This window comes from Podarcis pityusensis (assembly GCF_964106645.2).
Source record: "Podarcis pityusensis genome assembly, chromosome: 1".
NCBI classification, from domain to species: domain Eukaryota; kingdom Metazoa; phylum Chordata; class Lepidosauria; order Squamata; family Lacertidae; genus Podarcis; species Podarcis pityusensis.
Window position 1 is genome coordinate 72,686,455 of NC_138028.1, and position 19,865 is coordinate 72,706,319.

At 38.7% G+C, this 19,865-nt stretch overlaps 1 protein-coding gene across 4 annotated transcripts in view; it reads right to left on the reverse strand.

Moving 5' to 3' along the window:
* ABCC8 (ATP binding cassette subfamily C member 8) overlaps window positions 1-19,865 on the reverse strand; it is a 60,209-nt gene that overhangs the window by 29,107 nt on the left and 11,237 nt on the right. For 2 of the 4 annotated variants that reach the window (XM_080998533.1, XM_080998536.1), the window contains 12 exons: window positions 19,390-19,581; window positions 15,327-15,491; window positions 14,550-14,705; window positions 12,845-12,979; window positions 12,281-12,443; window positions 7,853-7,893; window positions 6,399-6,544; window positions 5,577-5,682; window positions 4,870-4,980; window positions 3,074-3,149; window positions 2,017-2,122; window positions 40-72 (listed from right to left, as the gene is read on the reverse strand). In XM_080998533.1, the coding sequence (XP_080854659.1) occupies window positions 40-72; window positions 2,017-2,122; window positions 3,074-3,149; window positions 4,870-4,980; window positions 5,577-5,682; window positions 6,399-6,544; window positions 7,853-7,893; window positions 12,281-12,443; window positions 12,845-12,979; window positions 14,550-14,705; window positions 15,327-15,491; window positions 19,390-19,581 (1,430 nt within the window). The remainder of the gene's footprint in view (window positions 1-39; window positions 73-2,016; window positions 2,123-3,073; window positions 3,150-4,869; window positions 4,981-5,576; window positions 5,683-6,398; window positions 6,545-7,852; window positions 7,894-12,280; window positions 12,444-12,844; window positions 12,980-14,549; window positions 14,706-15,326; window positions 15,492-19,389; window positions 19,582-19,865) is intronic. The other 2 variants (XM_080998535.1, XM_080998534.1) reach the window with 2 other exon arrangements.

A 19,865-nucleotide genomic window follows, 5' to 3' on the forward strand; every position in this document is an offset into this window, starting at 1 on the left:
GATTTAGGATATCATGATGAGCAAGAATCATGTGTATACCTGACATCTTCCCCTGTCTCGCTGTCAGGAATGCTGCATCATCAGGGGAAAAAAAAGAATATTGTTCATACAGGTACTTTTGAACCATTTGCTTACAGGAGGATTAACTATGACATTCTACTTGGCATGTACGCTGCAAAATATTTTTCATAGAGTTGCTTCAAACTGAGGTCAACAGCATCTTACTTCAGGCACTTTACAATATTTTAGCAGTCAACCTGGAGCAATATGATCAACCAGTGCAAGACTTCAGTCATATGGCTTGATTTGCCACCATCTTTCTTGAATGTTTGGTGGTTATGAGAAGCTTATATTTAGTACTTTCAAAATGTTCATGTGAGCTGCAGTGGAATAATACTTGCATTAAAGACTTAAAGGTGTACATGAAGGAACCCTCATGAATCCTAAAAGTTTACGTTGTTGAGTTATGCCAATTCTTGGTGGGCTTGATAAATAGTGTGATTCAGCAAACTGAGAATGCAAATGCTATGCTGAAAGTAGGATTTGTCTAAAAGTTATTAGTGCAGGTTTCAACCAATGGACATCATATGGAGAAATTAGGTTGCTAATACCTACATTTAAGTATGCCAGAACAGCATACTGTATATTGAAATTATGATTCCATGGTGAAGAATGATGTAGGTACCATATTTTTTTAATAGGACCCTAACCACAAAGAACCCATACAGGTAAGTCATCCCCCTAATGCCCGCTGTTACAGAATTTATCTTTTGTAAATTTATTTCAACCAATGTTGAGAAGCATGCTTTTCCATTTTGTAACTCCTCCTCCTCAGAGAGTAATTGCTTAATAGCATTTAATAAATAGCATTTGCATATAAATATGATCAATAATTTAGTTTTACTCCATTAGCGAGAGCAATGGCGACTGGCTGCACTTCAACCAAAGGCAGGAGCAGAACTGGATGCCTGCCTCTCAAAAGGTTGCAGCTTGCCTTTTGACCACTAGGTGGAACAACCAACCCACTCTGCTGATTTTCACTGAAAATGGGGGGAAAGCTAACAAAAAGCCATTGGGATGTATAAATTATATAAATTACACTTGCTGATTTGGGAAGGACATACACAGGTATTAGAAAGACGCTACTATTGTATAACTTAATAATAGCCATAGCTACACAGTGGATAGGAACAAATTATAACAGCAGTATGTTTCATGCATACATGATTTAAGAGACACTGTCAAAATCTATATAATAAAATTTATATTTATTGCAAACTGTCATCAAAAGGAACACCATAAGGATATATGATTTGGTCACTGGAATGGAGATGTAGCTGAGAAAACAAACTGCAACGTGAACTGCTGGATTCCATAGTGTGTTTTCTTTCAAATTAACTGAATGTTTTAACAAAAGTACTGACAAAGAGAATATTAATTGTGAGGCAATTATTAATAGACCCACACTGATTTCTTGATTTAAGATAATGTTGATTCTGCATAGAACATACCAGCACAGGCAGAGTAATATAATTTGAAGCCAACAGTTCTGCTTTCTTTATATGTAGTTTCTGTATATGGCAATTCCCCAGGCTCTTAAAGCAGTATTCTTGTGCTTTGGCTGAAATCAGTAGGGTTTACTTACAAATATATATGTTTAGAATTAGGGGCTGTTTGCAGTTGCATATATGTGGAAGATGTAAGTAAGGAAAACCGATGTTCTTAACCAGGCATAGGCAAACTCGGCCCTCTAGATGTTTTGGGGTTACAACTCCCACCATCCCTAGCCAGCAGGACCAGTGGTCAGGGATGATGGGAGTTGTAGTCCCAAAACATCTGGAGAGCCAACTTTGCCTATGCCTGTTCTTAACCACAATATAAAATATACAGTATAAACATGGTTTGGTCTTCACCAAAACAGTGATTTAATTCACATGCACCAAGAACATAGCTTTGAAGTTAAGTCTGTATCCCTTGCATAAACTACACAGTAACTTAAAGTATGAATAAAATTACCTGTTCCAGATTACATTCCCAGATACCTTCTGCATCTCCCCAAGTATCCCTAGCAAGAGGGATGACTTACCACAGCCCACCTGTCCCACAATCATTGTTAATTGACCTGCAGTAACAAAAAATAATTTTATTTGAAGTTTAAATTTACTACAGATAGTGAGCCCTGATCCAGAAAAAGTTGCGCTCAACAAGTAAACATTCAATAATACATTCACACAGGTGCACTAGGTGATATTGCAAAGGTGGGTGTGGAAAGGCATCCTCCCCACCCACACTGTGGAGTGCCGATACAGATATGAATGCACATTGGTTGCGATTCCTGCACAGGAGTATATTTCTGCATGCAGATCTCCATTGCTGGATCAGTTATTGAAAAAAAGAAAAAAGTTTGGTATAATAAAAAGAAGAGTGGCAGATGAAATTAATGGACTATGCAGAATTGGCGAAACTGGCAGGAAAAACCCAGAACCAGCAGGACCAGGTTTTCCAGAAAGACTGGAGTAAATTTATGTTATACAGTGGTACCTCAGGTTACATACGCTTCAGATTACAGACTCCGCTAACCCAGAAATATTGCTTCAGGTTAAGAGCTTTGCTTCAGGATGAGAACAGAAATTGTGCTCCGGCGACGCAGCAGCAGCAGGAGGCCCCATTAGCTAAAGTGGTGCTTCAGGTTAAGAACAGTTTCAGGTTAAGTACGGACCTCTGGAACGAATTAAGTACTTAACCCGAGGTACCACTGTATTTGAAAGACAACTGTAAACAATTAATATCGCTAGTAGGATTATAGGAAGCTTTGTAAGGATAAATTTATTACTTATTGTAGTTAAGTAAGGAAATATATAAGGATAAGATTTAACAGGAATAAGAAATACAGGAAAATGCAATGTATAGAGATTAAGTTTGAAAACCATTAATCGGGGAGGAAGGAAGTCACAGGCTCATGGAGCCAAATGTTTTATTTTTGGGAAAAGGTTGTGATGATGTTATGCAAAGAAAATTTATGTAAAAACCAATAAAAATTGTTGGGGGAAAAATATAATAAGTGGGTTAGTACCTTGAGGGATTCGAATATCAATGCTGGACAATGTTGGAGAGCCTTCAGGTGTCCAAGTGAAAAATCCATTTGTGACCTATGGCAACAATAGCAAAAAAGATAAATAATCCATGCCGTTGCAAAATCTCACTCAGACATTTTCTTTTAAAATTATTTGCGGTTTTCCAATAAGCAAGTTTGGCCCCACCCCACTTTGATCTATCTGATTTCTTGCTTACCCTTTTTTGACCAATTTGAATTTCTATGCTTTCATCTGAGTATTATTTTAAGAGATTCTGTGGTATGTGGACTATATTAAAATGGGCATTCTTGTTTGGCTAGTTTGAGAATTGTTAAGTTATGTATTTTTATTATATTAAAAAATATTTTTTACCACTTTTCTGGGCAAATGTGCATCAAAGATGGCTAGCAATCAAAAATAGATGTAAAAAAAAACAATAATTGGAAATTTTAAACCTTAAAACTACAACTTGGTAACACCCCACATACATTCAACCAGATCATCTCCAAGCTAATGATATCTTTTTGTTCTTTAGTGCACAAACCACAAACCAACTGGTCTGTTATAACTCCTTCCCCTGTGCCAGGGAAACATAGTGTCCTTGTTCATCAGACCCTAATCAAACTCCAAGCTTTCATAGGAGACAGAAAACTGAGATTACTTCAGTTGGGCATAGTAACTGCAACAGTTCCCAGCCAGGAGTCTCTCTGGTCTCACCATAACCAGATACTGGCGACTGCATGGAGATAGATATACTTGTATGTTACATCAGCACAGTATTGTTTGGGTATCAAATGCAAATTGCCTTACCATTTTTTTAAAAAAATGAAAAATCTTAATTTACCTCTTGTGGCTTATACAAAGCAAACATAAAATTCCACAATTCTTCCTATTGAGTTTTATAATTTCCTTCAGAGCTGGTTGCAGAGCTTGTTTACTCAGAAGTAAGTTTCAGTGGAACTCGCTCCCTAATAAATGTGTTGAGGATGAAAGCTCTAATGTGCACATGAAGATAATTCCCATTCTTCTGAGTAAACATGCAGAGGTTTTAAAAAATGCTCAACTTAATCAGAACATATAGCTTAATTAAATATAAACCACACAACTAAAATAGTCATAAACATATACACAATAACTCAATTTCAATTCGGGTAAAGCTTCCTGAGGAGAACTGCCCTCACAAGTTGCTGGGAGAAAGAATTCCTGAGCTACAGAAAAACCACTTGTGCCCTCGTCATTCATATATAATGCAAAGAAGGCATTGTTAAGGGAGCACAATAGGACATAGGAGTGAAGGTTAGTAAGTGAGGAATCATACAGCTGGAGGAGGAGATGCTTCTAAAAAAAGTGTCTGCCTGAAAACACTACCCTCTGGACTAGAAGCCTTTCACTAGCTTTTGATGTGTGAAGACAATGTCAATAGAAATGCAGACTGCGTACTAGCTCAGAGACACTATTATCCACTCTCTGACAATATTTTCCAGTGTCAAGCTCTAGCATCAAAAGCAGATTCTAGTTTGAGACCTGACACAAATTATGCTCAAAAACATCTTGAAAGCTGGGCTAAATTAGAACGTTTCAAGAAGATCCATTTCACAAACTGATAACCATGCTACCAAACTATTTTTATTTCTATCTTTAAGAGGCAGATAAATACCACAATCTTTCAATGAGAACTTACTCCTCAGTAGTCATGTTTTGTTTTGCTTTCTAAATGCAAATGTGGGTTTTCCAGGCTCTAGAACTCTGAGCTTATTAGTAACAACATTATTAGAAAGAGTGACCTTATTACCACCTTTACACAATAATCATCTGCTTCTGTGGTGCTAACAGGTCTTCTTAAAGGAGAGCTGTAATTGTTCCAGTCCTCTCTGGCAGGTCTCTTACGGTTAACAACTTTGAGGGGCTGTGCAAGATCAGGAAGACAGAAATACATGGTGAGTGGTGACAGGACTGTGAAAGAATCTTAAGCAAGAGTGGACAATGACTTGGTTTTCTGGTGCAATCATTAATCATGATTGGGGAGGGACTGAGGGGAAAAGATACACTGAACCCCTCCTAGAAATGGTTGGTAAGAAGCAGAGGAGACAGGTTTGTGTGTCAATCAGCATTGTGCAACTGTGCAGTGACTGCCTGGCTAGCCGACCCTACAGACAGCAACCATTGCCTACACTAGGCCCTGGAAGCCAATAACAAATTGTACCTTTTCATTGGACTGGTTGGGTCACCTTCAGCCTCTACTGCTACCTCTTAACCATTTCTGGTATGGATGGGCTTTCTCCTCCCCACTTGATTATGACAGCCAGTGTCCCCCCCCCCCCACTCTATCCACTGCTGGCCTTAAACAAAAATAGTCATGGTATAGTCCTTAGCTAGCTTTAAGATTTTGCCAATGTAGCTATTAATTAATTACAAGGGAACTGACAAAGTTATTGGGGTGGTTCACAAGGATTAAAGAACGGGAGGCAAATATTTGGCACGCAATCCAATATTAGCACTTACAACTGCCTGGTATTTGCTGTGGTTGTCCTTGCATCTTGGCTCTGCACATTTGTCATGTTCCTCCCCTATTTCTTCACTTGAGAGAAATTCACTTAACTTTTGAACGCTACGAAAAGAGGGGAAAGGTAGTAAATTGAGGAATACTTATACATTGTGCCAGTTACAGTAACAGTGTGCATTTCAGAATTCCCACGGTACAGTGGAACCTTGGTTCTCGAATGGCTTAGTTGACAAACAAATTGGCTCCCGAACGGTGAAAACGCGGAAGTAAGTGTTCCAGTTTTCGAACGCCAAATGTCCAATGTGGCTGTCAGCTATTGTTTCTGTGCCGCCTGTGCCAATGAGAAGCCGCACCTTGGTTTTCGAACGTTCCAGGACTCGAATGGACTTCCAGGATGGATTAAGTTCAAGAACCAAGGTTCCACTGTATAGATATTATTCTCAGAAGAAATCCTATAACTGTGCACAAAGCTGTAATAAAACTGTAAGTACAATTGGTGGGATCAAGGTCTAATGCCTTAAACTTTACATCATCATCATCATCATCTTGTGGTGATACTACTTTTGTCAAAGGTGTCCTCACATTAATTCCCCCCCTGCACCTGAAAGCATATAATTCCCTATAACTTATTGCATGAGCTGGGAATGCAAGAACATAGTGCCTATAGTGGCTGCATATGGGGTGGGGAAACTTACTGTGGGGTGGCCTTGAAAATCAGGGTGTCTAATTAGAGTGCAAAAGCATTGGACGGATACCACAAGCTCTTAAACACTGCAGTAAGAAGCTTCATATGTAAGACAAAGGCACTCCAGAAACCCTACCTTACAAGAGCTTTGACTGTGGATCTAACAACACTGGAGAGCAGGAACAGTGGTGTGACAAGGATGTGAAAGAGGGAGAGTGAAGCAAAGGCCACCGAGGGAGAAAAGTCAGCATTTTCAAACAGGTGGGCATGGACCACAAATGTCTTTAAAAGAAAAGACAGCAAAACAAATTATTTCAGCCACCTCTTGTATTAAAGGTACAAATGCAGTGAAAATATTTAGCTGCACTTCAAAAGCCCTAATGATCAGGAGGAGCCATTATGCAACTAAGCAGTGTAAAATCTGTCAGGCAGACTTAATATACATTTAAGTATCAGCTATAAATACAACAATTATATAAGAGCTTTCCCCATTATAAAAACAAATAAAGAAGAAAAGAATGCATATTGAAGAAATAGCATTATGTCCATCTGAAAGTCCAGAGCAGCATAAAGTTACTCTCAAAGATGCATCTCGGAGCAGAACTTAGGCAAGAGTAATATCGAAGGATGTTTGTGGTTGCCCTAGTACAATCTATGCATGGTAACACAAGTCTCCAATTGTACTCCATTGCTGGAGTGGCTCCTGCATGCACCAAAATGGTGCCATCTAAAGGAAAGTGTCAGTGGGAGTGGCCTGAATCCATTTCTTAGGTTCTGTGTTGTAGAATAGAATCAGTTACAGGGGAGACAACAACACATCTTGTATTGAGATTACTTTCTAGAGCAGGCACCCCCAACCTTCAGCCCTCCAGATGTTTTGGCCTACAATTCCCATGATCCCCAGCTAACAAGTCCAGTGATCAGGGATGATGGGAATTGTAGTCCAAAACATCTGGAGGGCCGAAGGTTGGGGATGCCTGTTCTAGAGCTTTTGAAATAGCATGGTATCTGGTCTGTGTGTACTCAGCCATCATCACTCTGTCAGCTTACAGGATAAGAGGACAGGACATTCTAGACTTAAATATACAAGCACAGGAGGATGCTGAGAGAACAGTGATACATGCTGCAAAATGTATCATTAGAGTGATGTCCATATTTAAGATCTAAACAGGCCACTAAAGATCTAAACAGCAGTAAGATCTAAATATCAGTAAAGTGATATTACAGACATTAAAGAAAAAACTATTCATACATAAAATAAGATAAGGTACAACACCTTACACACACACACACACACACACACAGTTCCCAAATAACAAATTGCTCTCCATTGTGATTTAACTCTCCATGCTTTCTGTAATTCTGCATACACATAATTGAACATCATTTTGTGTCACATCTATTTCAGTTTTCAAATGCATCTGCTGAAGGACAAGATAGCAGTACATAAAGTTAATATTTTATTAGTGGAGTGTAATTTAAAATGAAGTAGAGAAGGAATAATGCATTTGTAACCGACAGAGGACTTTGTAGCTACACTCTTCTCTAAATGTTAAAATATATCTACATTTTTAACAGTAAAATACTTACTATAAGAACAGCTGCGATAGGTATTGCTGCATTCATGAAAACTGCAAGTAAAACAAATATATTTTACTGATTCTTTCAATATACTTAGGCTTCATACATCTCTACATGCATTTCACTTTTGTATCTATAACAGTTCTTTCTGGTTTTCTTTTTCTTTTTATCTGCCTAGGTTTAATCCTGTCTTGTTTGGATGATGCCCTTTTAGTTAGGATATACTGGAACTGTCATTACAGTATAGTATTTTGTGTTAGTGGGAGATCCCCCAGATCCCTGGGTGCCAGGTTCCTCCCTCCTTGGATGCTGGGGTTTAATCAGAGCTGAAAAGCTGAACTTGCAAGTAAACAAGGGGGAGGTTGCCAGGGCAATGTGGGTATGATGCCACACAGAAAAAGTCGTCCCTTTACACCAGGCATCTCCAAAGTCTGTTTTGTGGGCCTAATCCGGTCTGCTGGTCAACCTAATCTGGGGGTAATTTTTTTAAAAAATCTCAGCAACTTCAATCCTAAAAAAGGCTCAACAACTTTGGTCGGCCCTCATGCATGTTCACTTCATCATCAAATCTGGCCCTCTTTGAAAAAAGTTTGGGCACCCCTGCTTTACACAGATGGGTTTTTTTTGGCAAGGTTTTATAGGAACAAGAAGGAGGAAATAGGGAGGAGGCTGGGGGCCATAACTTTGGATCCAAGCTCACTGAAGCTATGAGAGAAGCAATGAGGGACACTCCTGGGATTTAGTGCTCTGCACCCCCTCCACTGAAGGCTCCAGGTGTTTTTGCTGGCATCCATCTGCCTCAAGAGACAATGGAGTGCACCTCTGGGGGTGAAGTCAAACCACCCTGTTAACAGCACTGAAGTGACTGTAAATATGTGTAAACTAAACCAGACATTAGCTCCACAGTGCCTTGATTCCACAATGGAAACTCAACACAGGGTGAGTGCCTGGTACCTCCTGGAATTTTGCTGCCACTCAGCAGAGATGGGGGGGGGCATGTAATAATACAAATGAATAATGACAATAAAATAAAAAGTACTCATTTCCTGGAAACATTGACCTGACCTTCTGTGTACCCAGAACACAATGGCTTTCCCACTGTGCCTAGTCAAATCACTGTAGCGTTTAGAGGTTATTATCCCCAGATGGCTGGGGAATGGAACAAATGCTTTTTTGCCTTGGGTTCACTTTTAAATTCGCCATTAACAATAATTATCTTCTGTAGTGTGACTAATTATTCTTCATAAGTATTGCCCAAACTTCTTACTAATTTGAGCAAGCAGTAACCATGTCTAATTAATGTATCTCAACAACAGAATGCATTTCTGGCGTTTTGTCTGACTTCTTGGTTCATTCTGTAATCTTGTTGCAGCAGCTAAATATAAACAGGAAATGTTTCAAAACTGAGTGAAATTAGCTGCAGGTTGTGCAGAATGAGAGATCATCATCAGCAATACAATCCTTCAGTCTTCAATAATAATATAAACATGAATCTCAATGTCCTTTGCTTTGATTATGTATTATTTTACATCACCATCCATAAAATTGGAGTTTCCACATCACTGTTCACACTTACTTGGAAATAAGCCCACTGAACATCTGAATAGACATGCATATAGGACTAACTGCACATAAATCAGAGCATGGTGTCAGCCTCTCAGATCAGCTTGCCATCAGTTCAGAGCTGCCAAGCACTCATATTGAAAGCTGGCATCACACGCCCATGTGGATGGTAGGGGTGGGGGCTCTGAATAATTGCTTAATTTGTACTGTCATTTAAACATTATTTATTGTGTATGGTTTGGGGCAATCTATATGGTAAGAGTAAATTTTATGTGCCCTCGTGTGAACTGGTCCAAATTCTTGTTGGGTGTGTGTGTATTTACATGGTAGCATGGTTCCAAAGGAAGCTCTTCCTGGCATGCATATACTTTTCAGGACAGGCATATGTGGGCAGACATTTAAATATTGCATCAGGAAAGAGAGTTTCAGCCACCAGCCACAGGCATTTAAATTGGCCCTCAGAGGCTTGCCAGTAAATGCAAATCAATTACTGTACTATTAAATGTTTGTCTCCTCGTTTTCACATTATTTCTTTAAGAACTTGAGATTCTTTCAGACTTGGTTTCACTGGCAAATGCAAAACACAAATGCAAAACCACTATAAATTATGGATTGTAAATGAAACACAATTTATGTCTATCATTCTATTTATACCTTTTTAAGTGAGGGAAAACAACTATTTCTGTTTCCCTTACAGTATCAAATTCTGAACTGATATAAAACCAGTTTTTCCTTCAGTGACAGTCCTGATTTAAATAAGCAAGTGACACTGACTAGTGACTCAGCTATACAGCTGCAACTAAAAATATATTAAAAAATAAAAAATTGTCCAGTAGCACCTTAGAGACCAACTAAGTTTGTTCTTGGTATGAGCTTTTGTGTGCATGCACACTTCTTCAGATACCGACTAAACTAAAGCTGCAACTAAAAATTTGTGTGTGTGTTTTAAGTGCAATATACAATGAGACACTGGATGGCAATGGTGAGCCTTATGGAAAATTCAATGTGTTTTTAAAAACACTTTTAAAAAAGCACTCTCATAATGGTTTTTATATGCGTGTAGATTCTACCTAAGTGAGATGCTGCTGGACTAAGGCTGAAGGAAATGTGCTTATAGCTCAAAAATAATGAGGCCAGTGACTTCATGCTCAAACCTGCCATATGAGTACAGCGGTACCTTGGTTCTCGAACTTAATCCGTTCAACTGCCGAAACCATTTGAATACCAAGGCGCGTTTTCCGATTGGCTGCAGGAGCTTCCTGCACTCAAGCAGAAACTATGGAAACCGCGTCAGATGTTCAACTTCTGAAAAACGCTTGCGAACCAGAACATTTACTTCTGGGTTTGTGGTGTTCGGAAGCCGATTTGTTTGACAACTAAGCCGTTCGGAAACCAAGGTACCAGTGTATAAATTTTGTTCATAACTTAAGGCTGTGATCAGGCCCCAAACACGGCGAGAACCATATGCACATACAGTTTGCATGAGGGCAGCCTCTGTTCCTACCTTAAAAGGAAGATGCATATGTCAAAGGGCATGGCCTACTGCTGTGCTTCTGTTCACAGCCAAACATATTCACTGGGGGCTCATCCAGACCTCCTTTTGCACCAGACTTTCTAGGCACATGTCTGACCTTTAAAATTCTGTGTCCAAGCAGTTTTTTGTTTTGTCCTGGCAGTTTCCCCGGACAACTGGCATTTTACCACTGAATTGGAGCCGATGGCAATCCATAGAAAACCGGATTGCCCTTTGCTCTGATTCAGCATTAAAACCTGGGTTTTCCTGGGGAAAGGATAGGACAACAAAATCAAGCCAAACCCTGGAGCTTTAAAGCCTGGGCATGTGCCTAGAAATACAGCAAAAAAGGAAGTCTGGATGAGTCCTAGCACTGAGTGAATCAACTGAAACGGACTTTAATCGTCAAGGCTATAGTGAGCAGCTCTGTACTATTTGTGGCAATCATTTCTGTCTCAGATACACCCATCTTATAAGGCACAGAGGCTGGATCTAGACACATCCAAAAAGAGGTTTCAGGAAAATGTGTTGAAAACCTCATAATGGGAAATCACGTTGGCGAAAGATGGAAGTCTACAGCGCCATCTGGTGTCACAGTGTTATAACGCATTTAAAATGCCCTCTTTTTTTTAAACTAATGTAGCTGAGTCCAGACACATAATTGTGACATTTAAAGAATGAGGTAGAAATAATATAATATGTGAAATCTTTAATTTTTCATGATGGTCCCATGTTATATCTTACAAACATTTCTATACTGCCTTCATTAAAAACAATCCCATAAAATAACAACCCCATTAGTATTTTGAATCAAGATTTAGTGTCATAAATTTATGACACTTGTACTAATTCAATATCTTGAAGCTTTAAAGCATTGCTTTTCAAAAAGCAGAGACATGTAAGGGCAGTACATTCAAGGAACCTTTAACAACTATCCTTTTCTCATGGGAGTCAGCTAAATGGATTTTTTTCCTTCTGACCTCAACTGCTCAGAAAGTATTAACTATACTGCAAAGGGTATAGGAAAGTCAGAGGCTAGGGTACATATATGGTGCTTGGACATGGACCTTTAATTCAGGGACTGTGCCTGGAGAGAGTGGAGGAAGGGTAAGTATAGATAAACCTAAACTCTAGTTCAAACTCTAGTTCCTGCATTCAGTTGCCAGGAGGTTCAATACTTAAATGGATTGCATAAACCTTTTCCAAACACAATAAAATGTATTTGTGCTACTGGCAGTTCTGCTGGTATATTAGAACTGGAAATAGACTCTAAAACCTGCAGCACCTTTAAATGGCAAGTACACTCATAGTTATGCTGAGACAAAAACTGATCCTGGGACAAAGTCAAGCAATATACTTACTTGATATGGAGGTATAGAGAGCAAAAGCTCTGAGGCTAGTCATTTCTTTTTGCCGGGTTTCCTCCACACTGCTGTGAAATATGTGTTCCCAGGCGTAGAGCTTAAGGAGTTTTATGCCTCGAAGCATTTCATTTGTTTTCTTAAGCCTCTCATTGGAATATTCCTGAACCATTGACACAAACATTAATTTAAGGAGGATTATTGCAACACCGCAGCATACTGTGTTATCTAAGGATACACGCTACGCTAGTACAAATTGACTACAGATGTTCTTGCATGCTATACACAATATAGAACTTGCGTGCTCTGCTTTCCAGTAAAACCCATTACTTGCTCTTCAGTTTCACTTTGATATCTCTGGGTGGGAGGTTATCCTTGCACATGGAAGTATTTATGTGTATTTAATTTCAAAGATTTTTATACTGCCTTTCAGCATAAGCTTACAAGATGACTGGAATAATGTTGACGGAACTTAACTTGAAGCAGAATTTTCTGTGTTGATATTGTGCAAAGCATATTGGGATATGTACCCATAACCTAAAGGACACGCCTGAAAAGACTTACCAATGTGCTTCTTTGAGCTTGTGAAAGTTTTGTGGCTACAAAGTACTGAACAGGTGCAAGCACTATGATCACTGCAGCTCCAATTAGGGCACTGATTCCAAGCAGGTAGTAGAGTAGAATGACTCCTACAATAATCTGGGATAACAAAAAGAAAGAAGGGACACTATATTTCCCAACCAATACAAAGTAAAGAATGACCAGAAGTTGGTTGCTATTAGGTAATCTGTATTAAGGGATAGAATTTTAGCAATCCATTAGTCCCAAATCTGACTCAAAAGTCTCATAATCCAAATCTTCACTGAGACATTACTACAAACAGAACTTTTGGGGGTGAACTACTGTTAAAAATCAAAATGATTCACTCAATAAAGTCTGAAATCATTTAACTGGTTTTAATAAGGATTCTATAATAACTAATATTCACAAAGAAATCTTTTTACCACAATTGTATTATCCTGTGAATGAAGCAAGTTTTATTATCTTGAGCATTTAATGAGAACAGATGATAATTGAAGGAAGTGAGTAACCATATTGTGCTTTTAAATGAAAAGTAAGCTATTTAATTTAAAAAAAAGACATTACTCTGTTTTACTATGTTTAAAAATGCATATTTTGCAAAGAACTCTAAGAATTCTATACAGAATTGTTTTCCTCACAATAAATGTCAAACAAAGAAGGGGAGAAACCTGACACCTCTAAGCCAATCAAAAGTGCACTGGAAATTGTCTCCTGGGTCTATAAACATGTGCCTTCAGGGAACCCTGAAAGCTAACTGAACATATAAGCACTGCAACATCAGGGAAGGCAGAAAAGATAGTCCTGAATGATTCTGCTGTCATGGTTTCTATTATACAATTAGCTGCACTTATTATACTGGTCACTTGGAAATGGTAGGCTGTAGTAGGAAAGTTTCTACTCTGCCCCAGGACAGGAGAGTAAATTGCTCATGCTAGCAGTAGTTAGAATTTGAGGGAGCAAATTGGAAATGGGCATGTGTCTTGTCTGACAGTGCTTACTCTTAATTGAGTCACTGGATATATTTTACCTCTTTCAGACTAAAAGGGCAATCCAGACTCCCACTACTGAGTGGTGATGCTTTTCAGAACACTGTGGCCACTGCCATATCTGCAGTCCTGCCATCAATGGTGGTTGGGCAAGAAGAGCAGAGGTAGGACAATCCGTGAGCCATGACTGGACCCAATGCTCTCATGTGATGGCAGCCAAACTGGTTCAGGAGCCAATGGCTTCAAGTCGGGCTCAACTCCTTCCCCATTCTTCCTTTAGAAGGCCCCATTTGGTGGCTTTCTGCTGGCTGCTGCTGGAGGTGATCCTGCTGGTGGCACTTTCACCCACCCTTTTGGTGGAAGGCCACCTTAGCCAGGCAGAGGCAATTCTGCTTCAGCTCAGTACAAGGGCTTATTACTATTACTGTTACTATTACTATTATTATTACTCTGCAACTTGATGACAAGGAGCCACAGCTTTGTTTTTTCCTCAGGTTATTTTCAATAACAACTATTTTTTTAAATAGACGTGCATTTTCCCAGCAACAATATTTTGAATATCATGTGTCTCTATATCCCAGTCTCTATATCCCACACAAGTACTCTGTTGTGCCACATACTGATTCCCTGTAATAACTCTCACACACCAAATTTATCTCCATTTACATGGACTAAAGTTATATGGACTTTAATTTACTTACCTGCACTGGCATAGCCCAAAGGTTAGGGCACAGGAAGAAAAACCACATCAGCTGGTTTGTATCTATAGCAACCAGGTTACAGATCTGACCTGAAGTCATTTCCCCCATGGACATGTTGGAAGTTGACAGCCGCATAATCTTATTGTAAATTTTAGTCTAGAATGAGAAATTTTTTATTTAAGAATTTATAAACCATTTCCCACTTAAATGTTTTTGAGCTGGTGTACACATGTTTCATGTGATAGAATAAGTGGCTTTTAAGCTTACAAATAAAGAATGATTGCTTATTTGAAATATAGGGTGTTAATGGTGTTTTATTTTTACAGTATAGGAACACAAGCTATGTTTAGTAAGTCAGATGTCATCTATCAATCACAGAGGACCCATAAGACAGCTGCAGGCTTCTGTAGGAGAAAGCAAGGATATGAAAGATTGTCACATAACCAGGAGACTATAGAACAAAGCGAAATAAGACGAACATCCTGGCATGTCAGGAAAATCCTGGCATACCTGGAGATAAGGTGATTTTATGGGATATAGATTATATGACATTTAAATTGAAGCATGATTCTATTTTATGCACGAAGCAGATACTGTCCATAAGGTTTATTCTTTTTCAAAAAAATGTATTTTTTTTTTACCCAAGGTTGTTTAAGCTTTTCTTTCTTTCTTTTTCTTTTGATTGGTTGAGTTTGTTAGAAACATGCTCCTTTACTCAAAAGTTAAGAAGTGATTGTATAGCTCATTAGGTAATAGTTTCTGGATTATCTGAAATACCTGTATTGCTCCTCTTAGGTTAATTCCTGTTTCAATGGCTACATAGTACGATGCTTGGAGAAAAGTTCTCTGCAACAGAAGGGCAAAGAAAAGGAGGACTGCCAATACATAAGCATTGGCCAGGAATTCTTGGGATGAAATGAAGTAAACACCAAGTATTTCGGTCTGTTGGGGGGGGGGGGAGAGAAGAAAGCAATTCAGAATTAATTTTGCTTTTGTATAGTTCTTTATATAAATAGAGTTCTCAAACATTTGAAACTGCAACAATGACTTGAATAAAATATTTCAGCGATTCAGACAATCCTTTTATTGAAATGAGAGACAATGCTAGGAAGAACCAAAGAGAAAGTCAAGACTGAAGACCAAATGGCAGGTCAGTGTTGGAGAACGCCAAAGCTCAGAAAGATAATGATGTTCAGAAGCCCTTGTATTCTTTCCTGTCCAGGAGGATTCAATGGTCAGCCCGGGTGGGTGGAGTCCAGGACCTAGGTGGTTCCCCAGATGCTCTTGGACTACAACCCCCACCATTCTTGACCACTGGCCATGGTTGCTGGTGTGTATAGGAGCTATAGCTATAGGAGTTGCAACCTCCAGTCTGGTAGCTCACCATATATGGGACCCACACCAGATCAGAACCTCTGGAAGCTGCTGACATGAGTCCCCAGCCAAGGACTGTCCATACTGGGTTGCCACCTCAATAAAGTCAAAATATGAGTGTTGAGAAGGTGACTATCTGATCATAGCAATGAGATCTTCTTGGCATTCCTAGTCCTTGAACCATCTGTCTCCAGGGCAGTACAGAGAATAAAATTTAAAGTATATCTCCCTCCCTACATGTATCCAGCAAGGCATCATGTGATAAATAGTCATTATAGAACACAGTACTGTAAATACTCAGTGGAGCTCTAAAGTCTCCCTTGGCCTATCCAGAACTATGCAACTTTGCAACCTGAACACAGGCTTAGCCAGACAACCTATCAAAGATATGTATCTACTTGCTTTTCTTAACAAGATATGTGGTATCTTTCAGAAGCATAAAACATAAGCTTTAAATCTGGAGGCAAGAAATTTAGATATTCTCAAAATTAAGCCTGTCATGGCAGTTAAAAATGTAGCAGCTCTTTTGAACATTTGATCTTCATAGATGATTATATATAACATGATCACTTGCTGGTTCCTCAGCAGTAGAAAAGCAATGTTAAACACAATGAGAGAACGGCAGTGACAGAAGCTTAGCATTTGAGATTTACTTGTCAAGACTTAAGTAGCTGCCCTTGAGAGATGCTAAGGAGACTGCATGTGATGTGGTATTAGTTTTGTGTTACAATACTCTTATCAAGAATAACCTTGAGAAGTAGATATTCAAGAAGACCAAGTTCTCCAAGATGACTTTGTTTCACTGGCTATTGGAAAATGAGAGAATTCTTTGGAATGTATATACTCAGTCCTGTGCCTGCATTAGAAAGAGGTTTCCACAGTGCTCAGCAGTGCTCTGTTTCCCTTCCTCCTCCCTCAGCATCCACCTTGGGAACCTTCAATATCTTACTCCAGAGAGGAAGAAAGCAAGAACTAGATAGCAATAAGGGAACCAAACAATCCCCACAATGACCCAACATCCTTCATGAAGCCGTGTACTTGCACCAAGAGAACAAAGGGGTACACAGCTCTATTGAGCCCCATGGAAATCTTGTCATGTGTAATTCTTGTGCCCATAGGGGGCTGCACCTTGCTAATAGAATCTGACCAGATAAACTGATGATCCAAATTTCACATAATCTCATCAAATTGGGGAAAGATATGTTCAAAACCAAGGTGTTTCATGTTGGGGAATAAAGGACACATAATCCTTTATGATTGGTGGGAAATTATTCAAGATGGTGAAATAGACAATTCTGTTAGATCAGATCATAATTCCTTTACAATTTAAATTTAACCATCAAATGAATTTGATTAACCGTCTGAGAAGCTGTTAACCCTGGTTTAAATGGTAATGTTATTTACTATATCACTTTTTACCTCCCTAAGGTAAAAGTTTGAAAGTTTGTATCCTTTCAAATATATGTTGTTTTGATTTGGCTAGCAATCAGCTTCTTTGTATCTCAAAATCTATTCATGAACTACTGACAAATTAAAAGTGATCTATAGATATATGAATGGTATATGCTTTTATTTTAAAATGTATTTTGCTTAAATATTTACCTACGCCAGGGGAGAGGTAAGATCCACCACAAATGATGTGATTGAGATTAATACATGTTTAAAAGGCATATGAGAGGAATGTGACATACCATCCTCAATATGCAGAAGGTTAGACAAATTACACTGAATGCTGATATCAGAGAATATTTTTCTAGGTGGACATTTATAATAATGTGAAAAATGCATAATATATCAGCTATAATAAAATTTCATTTAGTCCAACTCCCTGTGAACACCCCTGACAGGAAGTCATCCAAGCCTTTGCTTGAAAACTTCTAATGAGTCTGCTACCTTCTAAAGTAGCCTGTTTCGTTGTTAAACTGCACATACTAGCATGGAGTTCTTTCTAATACAGTGGTACCTAGGGTTAAGAACTTAATTTGTTCTGGAGGTCCATTCTTAACCTGAAACTGTTCTTAACCTGAGGTACCACTTTAGCTAATGGGGCCTCCCGCTGCTGCTGTCGCACCGCCACTGCGCAATTTCTGTTCTCATCCTGAAGCAAAGTTCTTAACCCGAGGTACTATTTCTGGGTTAGCGGAGTCTGTAACCTGAAGCAAGTAGAGTGCAAGTCCCACCTGCACCAAAAAGAACTCTTCCCAGGTAGGTTACCCAACTGTATCTTCTGATCAATTGCATGGAAGAAGGGACAGTTCTATCACCTGTGGCTGGATATTGAGATCAAGGGTTTTAGTCCCACACACACAGTGGAAGCATTAACTAACTTATCAGTTAGTTTGTGTTATAATGTTTGTGTTATCTCTACAATAGCTTTGTGAATGACTTTTGTTAATAATGTAATTTTAATAATGTAATTTTAATAATGTAATTTTCATTGTCTGCACCTTTTTCATTTTATTTTCCTCTGACCTCAGTGTTTAGAATCCCAACCCCTGCAACTATGTGCATATACATCGGCAACTTAGGAAAATACTTTATGCATCTGATGGAGATGAAAGCTTTTGTGGCAGCAGATAGAACTTAGTCTTTAAGGTGCCACAAGGCTCACTGTTGTTTTTGCTGCAACACACAATCCTTCAGGTAATACATTTATTTTTCATTATTCAGTAATGAATAATTTCTGGGTCAATATGCTGAACTTCAATTCTTGATGCTTCCCAGCTACAGCATAGAAAATGTAACCCCTTGAAATGTCTCCAGTAAGTACACTAACATACTGAAGAAAGGATGAAAACAGCAGCATATTGATTGATTTAGAAACATAAAATTAGTTCTTCATCCTCAGCATAGGATATCCATTTCCATTTCATTATGGCAGCAGATGCAAACCCATTAACAACAGCAGAAGTCTTTCAGTCAAACTGGCTTGTTTATGAGTCTTTTAAAAGAGACTGTGATGCATTAACTAGCAATAAAAACACACCATGTTGTTATTACTAATTCATAACCACATGCTTGCTTTGGATCTGTATTCTGCAGAAGAACTGCTTCCTCCCCCAATCCCTGTAGGGTACCCCAGAAAATCACAGTCTTCTTCTTTTTTATTATTGAATATAATGTCCTGAGATAATAGCATCCCCATGTGTGCTTTTATTTTATCTCTCTAAAGATTCTGATGGAAATTCTTTGTCACAGTGAAATCTGCTTTTTTGTTACTGCTACTTAAAAAGATACTGTTTAGAGCAACTTCCTTTCCATTCATCAGCCTCTTCAGTATAGAATTTGAAGTGCTAATCCATAGAAACCTTCCTTGCTTAAATACATCCCTGCTCAAGTTAGTCATGTGTTTAACTTTAACACTTGGGCCCACAAAAGCATGGGGTTAACACGGTACTGTTTTGTTTATGGCTACCCTTTTTTACCCTGATATAGAAGTTAAATAATAACAATACAAAAATAGTACCTTGGGACGGAAGGTGTTGTTGCTGCCTTTTCCAACATGGTGAACAATTCCAGAGATACACAGTGGACCAGCAAATCCAAGCAGATCTGCCAGAATACGGAAAGTGCTGCTTAGGACCAGCTGTCTTCCGAAGGCATTACAAAGGGCACGCCAGATAGACTTGGATCCTTGTGGATTTGGAGTGTTTTTATTCTGTCATATATATAATTTAAAGAAAAATTGCTTTTAATGGGAATAATGTAATATTCCAAAGTGATAAGTGACATTCACAAATCATTTTCATAAGCCTCTCATTTGACTTATCAATTTATCATTAATTTTTAAAGTACCTAAAATTTACTTAGCACCGCACACGGGTCTACCACCTAAAAGGCATGGCACAAAAGGAAAAGTGGGGGGAATAAAGAAACAAGCAAATATGCACCGATGGAATAATTGTGCTGTTACAAACAGTGCATTTAAAGCTGAGCCAAAGA